Source organism: Periplaneta americana, chromosome 9 (assembly GCF_040183065.1).
Source record: "Periplaneta americana isolate PAMFEO1 chromosome 9, P.americana_PAMFEO1_priV1, whole genome shotgun sequence".
NCBI classification, from domain to species: domain Eukaryota; kingdom Metazoa; phylum Arthropoda; class Insecta; order Blattodea; family Blattidae; genus Periplaneta; species Periplaneta americana.
Genome location: NC_091125.1, coordinates 177799912 through 177811047, shown reverse-complemented (window position 1 = coordinate 177811047; position 11136 = coordinate 177799912). Strand labels below are relative to the sequence as shown.

The 11136-nt window shown below is 34.5% G+C and overlaps 1 protein-coding gene across 1 annotated transcript in view; it reads left to right on the top strand.

Annotated features, from left to right (window-relative positions):
- The first annotated feature begins 5747 nt into the window (after positions 1-5747).
- Prp18 (pre-mRNA processing factor 18) overlaps positions 5748-11136 on the top strand; it is a 12390-nt gene continuing 7001 nt past the window's right edge. The window contains exons 1-4 of the mRNA XM_069836552.1: positions 5748-5932; positions 6587-6707; positions 9764-9930; positions 10411-10629. Of these exons, the coding sequence (XP_069692653.1) occupies positions 5870-5932; positions 6587-6707; positions 9764-9930; positions 10411-10629 (570 nt within the window). The 5' untranslated portion in view covers positions 5748-5869. The remainder of the gene's footprint in view (positions 5933-6586; positions 6708-9763; positions 9931-10410; positions 10630-11136) is intronic.

Below are 11136 nucleotides of genomic sequence, written 5' to 3'. Positions count from 1 at the left end.
CTTTAATCAAATTTACTTTATACTGGTCCTTAAATTACTGAAACTAGTGCTGAGGTAGTTACGGTGATTTCTGAAGTGAAAATCGTTCAATTTATAAGGGTGAAATCAAAAATAACTTTTGTAGCCTTTCCTTGTCCTTAATTGGAAATTTGAGTAACTTCATATGACGACAATATTTCTTCCTTCTTCTACAGTTAACATAATCGCAGATGGGCATTTCTAAATGAAGTTTGTTACACAGAAACCTTAGAGACAATATTGACACTTGAAGTTCTTTATATAGTTCATCTATAAGAGTTAAATTAGCGCTGAGGTAGTTTCCTTCATACTCAGCTTATTCACCTTACATACATGAGTCTGTAACAGGTTAGGTTTGGTCAGTGCTGTCATGGTAATTTTTTTCTTGGCCATACACCCCACCCCTTGTTTTCTCCCTTGAAATATATTTTACTCTCCTCTCTCTATTTCTCCAATTGTCATTTAATTATTTTTTTTTAATATTAAAGAAGAAGTAAAGAAATTGTTTTGCTTTACAATTTAATTGTACAAGTTTGATTTAAAGAATACACCATGTAGCACCACCATAGATGCACACTTGTCTCGATGAATCTTGGAGTGTATATTTGCAGCACTTCTTGTTTTTCAACCATTATTTTATATAATTCTGGATTCCAGTGCTGAAGAGGTGGATAATTTTTGTTTATGAACATCAAACAAAATAGGCGGTAGGTACAGTAGGAACAGGAAGAGATGATCTAAGATCTGTATAGATCTCCACGTACAAAACTTAGGCACCCATATGCCGCATGGCTCCTTACAGACAAAATTTTCATTTCCCCATACGATTAATTAAAAAAAAATTGTAGGTTCCATACAATATATGGCCTCGTGTGGCCTCCATGACAGCACTGGGGTCAGTTAGTTTAGGCACTTTTACACCTTGCATATACAATCAAATGCATCTCCACAAAAAAATTCCTTATAAATTGAACGGTTTTCACTTCAGAAATCACAGGAACCGCTTCACCCAGGTAAGTAGTTAGCAGTTAATCATTTCAAAGCTCTTGTTATATTATGAAATAGCATCACACATGCTGCCAAAATAAATGTTCCCAGTGTTAAAATTACAGAGTGTAAATTTCGCTTAGGACAGTTTTTGCTCTGGAAAATTAAAGGAAACAAACAGTATATCAAACCAGCATCTGAGACACAAAGCACCTGAAATTCGAAAGTGGTTAAAAATTTTTATATTTCGTTCTTTCTTATTTACCAGCAACAGAAGTACCGATATCAGATTTTTTGCAGAGCTAATATCAGAGGCCCCTCCTATTAGAGAATGTTTTGAATATTATTATATTCTGGAAAACTACATTGGCACATCAACCTCCCCTCCCCCCGCCTGAATTCTGGGCTGAAGCACGAAAATTTCGAAATGTACAAACTACAGATGCGGCAGAATATTACCACAATGGTCTTCAGCAAGAATTTTGTAAGACATATCCAAATATCTTCATGGTCATTATATGTATTAAAATAAAATATATACTACATGTGAAGTACCTACTAAAAATGAGAGAAATAGAAATGGGAAGGACAATAAAAAAGTGGAATGGACAAACACTAAGAAACTATTCATCTTGAATCAGTATGAACAATAAGACACTTTTTTTTGGTGTTAGTGGTATAGAATATGAAATTAAGTTGCATCAATAAGTTTTTCGAGTTTAGCATTACTTTAAGTATTTATTGTCCCCCTGTTGGAAAGATGGAATTACTTTGTTTGAAACTTGATGAAATTTTATTGTACCTTAACTCAATTTATTAAGGTACAATAAAATTCAAAATAATAACTGCAGACCATTTTAAAATAAATCTGTTGGATGTAAATTATTTCTTAATTTATTAGGACCATAAAGGTATTGTTACAAGCGATAGATTGAATCATTTTTATCTTAATAATTTAATGTAGGATGATTATTTCGGGAATTGTTATGCTCTAAATTGTGAGGATATTTTAATACTTTTTTAAAATATAAATTTGGAATATGTTTCCAGTTAGTAAAGAGTAATTCAGAGAGACAGAGGTCTCAAGCATATTTATTGACACATGCCAGAATTATTAAATATGAAAAAAAGAGTTCTTGCACTAACATACTGTTTATAAAGTAACCAAATCTTAAGAAATACAGTATATGTACTGGTATTCTATATAAAGGCATAGGAGTGAATATAAATCTGTTTTAAGGAATTCCTATTTAATATTCCTGCTATAGGAACATGACAAAATAAATACAACGCAGCATGGAAGCTAATTCAACTCTTATCGAGTATTGTTGATGAGATGTGTTATGAAGGTAGACCGAATCATTCAATATAAATGTATAAATAGGACGAATAATAATAGATTAATTTCAGTGTATGTAGTATCAAAACTGAAAGCGGTAACTAGTCTATGAATGATGTCTTAACAAGTATAAATAAAATGGACTCTTGACAAGAGACACACATTTGGCTTCAGTAATAACTAGGACTTCAAGGAATTTATGGTAGCTCACCTGTCAGGCAAAACTCTGAATAGTCAGCATTGTCGAACTATTGAAGCGCGATTAAAAAGTATTTTTTTCCCCACCCATTACATATGATTGCTTTTTTCAAGTCCCGGTAATAACATTATTAAATTAATTATCCCACATATTTGGGTGGTGCCTTTCTTTGTTTCTGACATAATTTATGAGAGTTTCTCTTTTACACTTCAATAGAGAAATACTATTTTCAGTGGACAATGAACGTGTAACTCTAATGGAACTCTAAGAACCACAGCATTAATGTTTTCTTCTTTTCTTTCATGCCCTTTAGTTTTTGTTGCAGATAATATCATGCTATTGGATAATTATACATGCACCTTTCTAATACAATTGGCATATATTTCACTGGTCTCAGAAGTAAAATTAAATGTATAATAGCTTCTCGGTGCAAAATATTTACTGAAAATTATTGTAGGATTTGAATAGAAATGTCACTTCTCAGGCAAGGTTATTCGTGGATGACTGTATAATATACAGAAAAAATTAGTGATAAATCTTATATCACCGCCTTGCAAAACTAGCTTGACGTTATTGAAAACTGGACTACAACAAATAAAATTGAAATCAATGTGAGCAAAAGTAAATCAATATGTATCCTTCTGTAAAACACAAAATTAAATTCGTCTCATATACCAATTAAATGGATCACCAGTGTCACAAGTAAACACTTAGGTATTGTATATATTTTAGTAACAAACTGGTTGAAATAAGTCATTAATATTACAAGGATAGCCTGGAAAACACTACATTTCTTTATGCGTATTCTTAAGAAAGCTAACCGAAAGTCAAAAGAATTAATGTACATAACCCATGTTCGGTCCACTGCTGTGGAGTAATGGTAGGCACAACTGACCGTGAAATGAGTGGGCCCGGGTTCAAATCCTGATTGGGGCAAGTTACTTGGTTGAGGTTTTTTCCGAGGTTTTCCCCAATTGTAAGGCGAATGTCATGTAATCTATGGCGAATCCTCAACCTCATCTCGCCAAATATCATTTCACTATCATCAATTCCATCGAGGCTAAATAACCTAGTAGTTGATACAACATCGTTAAATAAACAATTTAAAAAAAGACGTCAGATAAGCAGAGGAAGTAACAAAAGCTTGTAGTGGCGAAGAATTTAAAGCGTCTGTGTTGTTAAAAAAAGGGAAGTACTACAAATGGCAGAAAAAGTGGATAGCCTATATTGATGTATTTGTTACGTGACATTACACAGGAGATATCACCACATATAGTTGTAAACAACCGTGGATATTTTAAATCTGAAAGTGTACTTTAGTGTAATTTTTTTTTATTGGGTTATTTTACGACGCTGTATCAACATCTAAATTATTTAGCGTCTGAATGATATGAAGGTGATAATGCCGGTGAAATGAGTCCGAGGTCCAGCACCGAAAGTTACCCAGCATTTGCTCGTATTGGGTTGAGGGAAAACCCCGGAAAAAACCTCAAGCAGGTAACTTGCCCCGACCGGGATTCGAACCCGGGCCACCTGGTTTCGCAGTCAGACGCGCTGACCGTTACTCCACAGGTGTGGACACTTTAGTGTAATCAAGTGTTGCTTTGTATAATAAGAACTGTAGGCACAGTGCATACGGTAAATCTCTATATGCATTTGAAAAGATTAGTAATCAACTTGACAGAAATGTTCGTGTGTCACAATATAATTTGTAATATTTTATTTGTTAATGGCACTGTTATTTTTATTAAAGTATGCGATTTAGCAGTTACATGTACTTCACAAATGTCTTAATTGTTTCAAAAACAACTAAATGCATTTATGACATTTGGCACAATAATATGAACATTTTCCATTTTGGCAATAAATTACGTGGCAAGAAAATGTTCATGTGTCACACCATATAATATTTAATATTTTTTACATTATTAATTATTCCTTTTCATTATGATTTTCTGTTTATATTTTGGAATGCTTACGTTAAAAAACAGTGATGTGTCTTTCATGAACTCCTAAGTATTTGATTAAGTATCCTGTGAAGATCATAGTTACTTCGAAAATGTTACGTGTATGACTATGGAATGACCCATCAGTATTGTTAGTATTGTTACAAATTACAAAACCTGAAACTGTTAGAATGGGATCAGGAGTAGTGACAAAAAATGTAATGTTGTAGGCCTACATCAACATGACTATTTTAATCCAGTTTCTAATAGTTTTTAAGGTTTGAAGGCCTTTTGAGGTAAACAGTATTGAACATGTGAGGGAAGGGCTATTTCTTGGTAATGGATTAGGCCTGTATATTTTATAATACTATTAACTATATATTGTTAAAGTACCTAGTAAATGTCGTAATATGTATATTATATAATACTGTAAACGAGACAATATCACAGGCTGCAAACTAGATTATTCTTGTTTTTGTATAATTATACGAACATGTCTGAAATAAACAAGACTACCATTGGTTAGGTTAGGATAGGATTACTTATATATTGTAATCAGGCTATATGCACAAATTTTCCAATATACTGCTACCATAACTAAATAGGTAATGTTATCATTAATTTTCATAAGTTTTTGTGGTGCAAATTAAAATAATTCAAAGTAAAGTATAACAAAACTCCGACATTATAATTATGAACGTCAAATTCTCTTATTTTATTTATTTTTCAGTGTTTAGTCCCTTATTTCCCATTGTTCTTTGGATTTATCATTAGTGAAATATCAATTAACGAATAAATTATGTTATACACTCAGTTGATAATATAAATAATATTCACGACAAATATATAAAAACAGAAGAGATAACGAATCATAATTTAGCCCACCGATAACTTTATAACATGGTCTAAAAATTCTAGCTAGATTGGCTTTGCGCGAGACTCTGCATTGTATTCTATTCAATACAAAGGCGTACTTTATCTTATCTCTCCGCTTCGCCCACGTGACAACTATAATTAGAACTCCCTCGTTCCGAACTTGCCTAGGTCATATAGGCCAATAATATTTATCCATGGTCATCAATTGTCGACAGTAGAATATCTCGTAAGCAAGAAATAATCGATTTAGACCGACCAGACCGGTTCAGAGTTCGTGTCTCGTGATGGTGTTGGTCATTGTGCCATCTGTTGACAATTATTGAACTACATCAAGCCGGCCTCGACTGCAAACCCTAAAGCCTATATAAAAGAGCTATCTGTTAGTATATATGATCTAGGATATGATCTAGGACTGTGGTCACAGTCGTATGTGAATATCGGGTTTGTTTATAACGTCTTTGGTTTGTTTGGACAACGTTAAAGACAGACAATATTACTACAAACATGGAAATACTTAAATTAGAAATACAGAGAAAGAGAAAAGAACTAGAAGAAAAAAAATTGCTGGTAAGTTTGGATCGTAAGACTGTATTGGATGTTCTGATTCCAGTCATTTTATGAATAGCTGCTAAATTTCATCTCGAGGAATGATTTGAAGAATTATTTATTTTAAGCAACTAAGTATATAAGAAATTTCGAATAATTATACATAAATACAGGTACTGAAAGGCTAACCTCAAAATACTGCCATTTGGGGGAACTTTGTACCAATTCTATCACATTTTTATACTTACGTAAAGTGGTGTCTATTGAAATTGATGTTTAAAAGTATATTAAATTCAGTTCTCCTGAAAATGTAGCTTTGAGACACAGCCTTAGAATCCTGACTTGCAGTTGTCACATATGGGCACATTATATGTACATCAGTCACCATTGCTGTCAGTCACATGAATGGCAACTTCTCGGAGCTGATTTTCAAACTCCAATCACAGTCAGAACCACAGACAAACCTGTCATAGCATTAAAATCACAGCTCTTCAAACCACCCCCCCCCCCCACCAGAAAAGAAACTCTCCCTCAGAATTAATTAATTTGCTCTACATGATTATTTGACATCCACTTTAGTATTTTTTTTTTAATGTAAATGATTGTGGAATTTCGGAATTGCTGTAGGAAAGCTTAAATAGAAATTATGCAATGTTTAGCTGACTTTCTTTACAGCAACCGGCTAAGAAATATTTCAAAAGATCTGAATTAACTGAGAAGGAAGAAGAAGAATACTTAAAGAAGTATGGCCCAAAAAGTGACGAGATGCCATCAGACAATGGAAGAACAGCGGCTGGTAGTGTATTCTTATTCATTATAGAACAGAGAAATTTAACATTAAAATTTCAGTGTGAACACTGCTCATTAGTAGAATGCATTTGAGTCTGAAAACAGTACAACGTGGTCTGTTCCGAGCCCTGGCATACTGGTAAACCATCATGTCACAAACATGTTCACGCCTGGGTAGGCCTATTTCTGACAAAGTAAATATTACTCAACACCTTGGAAACGGTGCAAATATGAAGGATATTGCTGGAGAGTTTAAGGTGATATTTATTTATTTCCTCTTTTACTTGTTTATTGTATCTTATAGATAGATATATTTTAGGAGATAAAATTAATTTGTATTAACGTTGTATCAGATGCACTTTTTATAATGAAATTAACAACTCTTAAATATCCATTCCCATATAATCGATTTTAACTGTCCATAATATGGTATTAGTAGACTTTCATGCTCTACCTAAACATGATGCTTGCCGAATCCAGGGGACTTGCTCCGCGTGTTATATCTAACTAGGTAAACATTGGCTTTCTCCTATACACCATGTCCTGCTTAGAGGATCGAGAAATAAGTGCTAATTTAAAGACAGTATAAATAATGGTTTTATAACATAACTTTTGTAAAACTTGATGTAAAAACTCTCCGAGTTTCGGAGAATGGTCAGTGCAACTCGATGTGTGCGCCTCAAGCTACCCTGAAGACATCCAAAAGGTACTCAACCTTCTGCCAGGTATTCCATAACATTTGTGGGGTGGTTAGCGCAGCTGCATTTATAATGCATTGTCACAGTTTTTCCAAAATGCCAACTGTACCACGTAGGTACACAACACTTGTCACAAAGCCCCAGAGGAAGGTCAATGGGCATCAAGTCGGTTGACCTAGGTGGCCAGGCAAGGGTTCACCTTTTCCGATCAACCTATTGGGAAAGTTTGCATTCAAGAAGCCACGCACTGCTCCATAGTAATGGGGTGGAGCCCCATGTTGCTGAAAAACCGATTCTGGGAGGAGTTGATCAACAACAGAAGTCCTGCAACATGTCCAGATACACATTCCCTGTGACTGTCGCCTCGATGAAGGAGAATGGTCCAATGACGGAATGTTCTGCTGAATGGCGCCAGGCTTGTTTCCATGATAAACGTTAGTGCGCATGCGCATGAACATGCAACTGTTTTTAAATCATTGGTGCATAAACTTGGACAGTTTCTGCATCTTGTGAGATGTAAATCAAAACAATATCTTCGCCTGATTTTAAATGGTGAGCATTTATTTCTCGATCCCTCCAAGTGGGACACGGTGTATTGATGGAGCAGTGCATAAAATATTACTTAAATATGAATACCATACCCATAATTTCGTTATATTCAGTTGTAATATCTGTATTGTTGTTTAATATTAATTCTGAGTCACGAATGTGCAACTGCTAGAGTAAGTATCTCTAGAAAATGCTTTTCATTCATTTGATATCCGTATGATTATTGAGTGAGTGTAATAATGACACAAGCATTTTTTATTATACAAAATTAAACAGAAGTTACAATTTGTTAAAAATTGGATGCCTGTAAAAAATTACGTTTCAAAGATTTATAAGGATATTCATGAATATGTTATATTAGAACATAGTATAATATCAATAAATATACCGTAACATAATAATAATAATAATAATAATAATAATAATGATAATAATAATAATAATAATACAGTGAAACCTGTTCAAGTCGGAACCTGAATAATCCGGAATCCTGTCTATTTCGGAACAATTTATTGGTCCCAGCGAAATTTGTATGTATTATGTGTAATTTTTCCTGAATAAAACGGAAACTGTCCAACACGGAAATGGAAACTGTCTGCTACTGTTAAAACGGAAACAATATTTTGGACACACTATATTTTGAAACAGCGAGTAATTTCAAGGAATATACGAAATATGTAGGTCACCAAGATAAAAACAAGTTTTCTTTGCAAAATTTTAGAGGATATGAGGGTGTGTTGGCCTGTCGGTCATAAATTTTATTACCCTGTTGACTATGCAGACGAGTCCCTTCAAAGATTTTCAATGCTTCACACCCGTATACTGTCGTATATAGCTAAATAGAGCGCAAGTGTAGTGATTTCCAGGTAAAAAAAAAGTTGCATAAAATGTGGCACTAACATTAAGTGATGAAGTAAAAGTTATCGAGTTAAAGGAAAATTAGAAACAAAATGTGCGTGAAATAATATGAAGTTCAGTTGTGGAAAACTCAGGTGTGACACTTTAAAAATTAAAGATCATAATGAGTGAGTGGCTTGCGGCCGATATTGGTGACACAAAAGGAACCAGAAAGCAACTGTTTATGTGGAAATAAATAAAGTGTTGTGGGAATGAGTTCTTCATGACCTTTCAAAGAACAAGCCAATTTCTGGATCTGTTCTGCAAAGCAAGCTATTGAACTGGGAAAGAAATTAAATAAACCAGAATTCAAGGCTTCTAATAGATGGCTCTTAGTCCAATTAATCAATAATGTGCAGTGATATGCAGTACAGTATTAGAGTATAGTGTTAGATATTAAATAGAATGAGATTAGTGAACTGTAGTAATGTTTAATGACTAATGAGTGAGTTACGATAATATTTATACAGAAAATGAGATTTCAATCAAGATGATTCACCAACGTAATGAGCGACAGAAAGCTGATTTAATGTGATGAGTGTTAAATGGAATATTTTGTACTTCTTGCAATTTGCGGCATGCCATTTTGTTTTTCATGTATATGAATGACAAAATATTCTATTTTAATGTCACACCTGAATAATACGGAAACCTGTCCACAACGGAAAAAAAAATTAGGACCATGTCACTTCCGTCTTGAACAGGTTTCACTGTAATAATAACAATAATAATATACAAAATTTAAAATACCGATAATGTAAATTGTAAACCAGTTTTAATAATACTCTCCTCTCCCTTTCGTATGCCACTCTGTGTATTCTATTCAGTTGCATATTCACAGTAACAAAATTTATTAATAAGGCAGTAGGAAACTTATTGCAAAGACAACTTGTAGTTTCTGCAGTAGCCATGTCACTAGGTGGAGAAGCTGCTGATGACAGCTCTGACCACGCAACACTCCCAAGGCGTGATGTCATCAGAAGGCTTCGAGAGAGGGGAGAGCCCATCATGCTCTTCGGAGAAACTGAGGTGGATGCATTCAGGAGATTGAGGCGCAGTGAAATCCTCGAACCAGAAGTCAATAAGGTAATGGGAACATGTGCATTGTGGAGAAGATCAGGATCATCACAAAGAGTTTGGAGTAGGTCCGTGGCCTATTTTTCTAGGTCTCATCCTAAAATTTGTCTTAGTGCCTGAGGGAAACTCTTGGACATGACAGTCTGCAGAATATCTTTGTCCTTTAACCTCACCTCGTGAGATTTCTTGCCAGCCTGCCAGAGTTGAGTCCATTGCATGTGTGCTGTACAGTTGCTCCTATGGTTTGTTATGTACCATAGCTACAACAAATCAATGCTCTTGTGCGCTCCCAAGGTATGATACATGATGGAAAAGCAGCTATGTTGCCAATTTTCTTATAAACCTTAGCTCTGTAACAAGTCCCTGTGATGGTTGTGTGTCTGAAGACTTAACTCGAGTCCAGATCAGAAAATGTTTCCTTCAACATATTTATTAGTTTTAATATTCAGTTCGGTTTTTAAAATATGTTTCAAACTGATAATGCTGCAGGGTTTACGCAATGATTTCCAAGAAGCTATGGAGAAAGTGGATCAAGCATTTCTGGACGAGATTCTAGCCTCACAGGTCCAAGACGCAGAAGGAAGGTCCACCAATGATGTTAAAGTTCAGGATGATGGGATCACATATGATGAAATTCAGAAAATGGCGTCTAACTTGGGAAAAGGGGACAGAGATCTGGATATGAATGTCATCACTCTCTTCATACAGGTAATGTATGGGTGTCGACTGCAAGCAGCAGAAGGCTAGTTTTATCAAAATCGAACTTTCTACTGTACACTGATTTTATGACAGCAGCTGTAAAAGTCACACATGGGTTTTGTCTTGCGTACAAATCTCGACGTACACAATAACTGTGTGTGCGCACGCCCCCCCCCCCCCCTTCCCGACAGTTATTTTCCAATACATTTTTGCAATGGATACAAAATTTCTTTCATAATTTCCCAAAAATAAGAAGCACTAAAAACGTATAGGATAATATGAGGTAATTAAAAAATATTTCTGTAGCTCTATTTAATTTGGAATTTCGATCTTCCAAAACATATCTGTTAATCCTCCGTTATGACGAGGTCATTGCCATAAATATTCTTAATGGATACAGATATATAGTGCAGAAAAGCTTGATCCTCATAAAACACAATGGAAAAAACCAAATCCGAACTATGGATTTAGATTAGAATAAGTGTCAAGCAATCAATCTTCTTAACGTATCCAGCT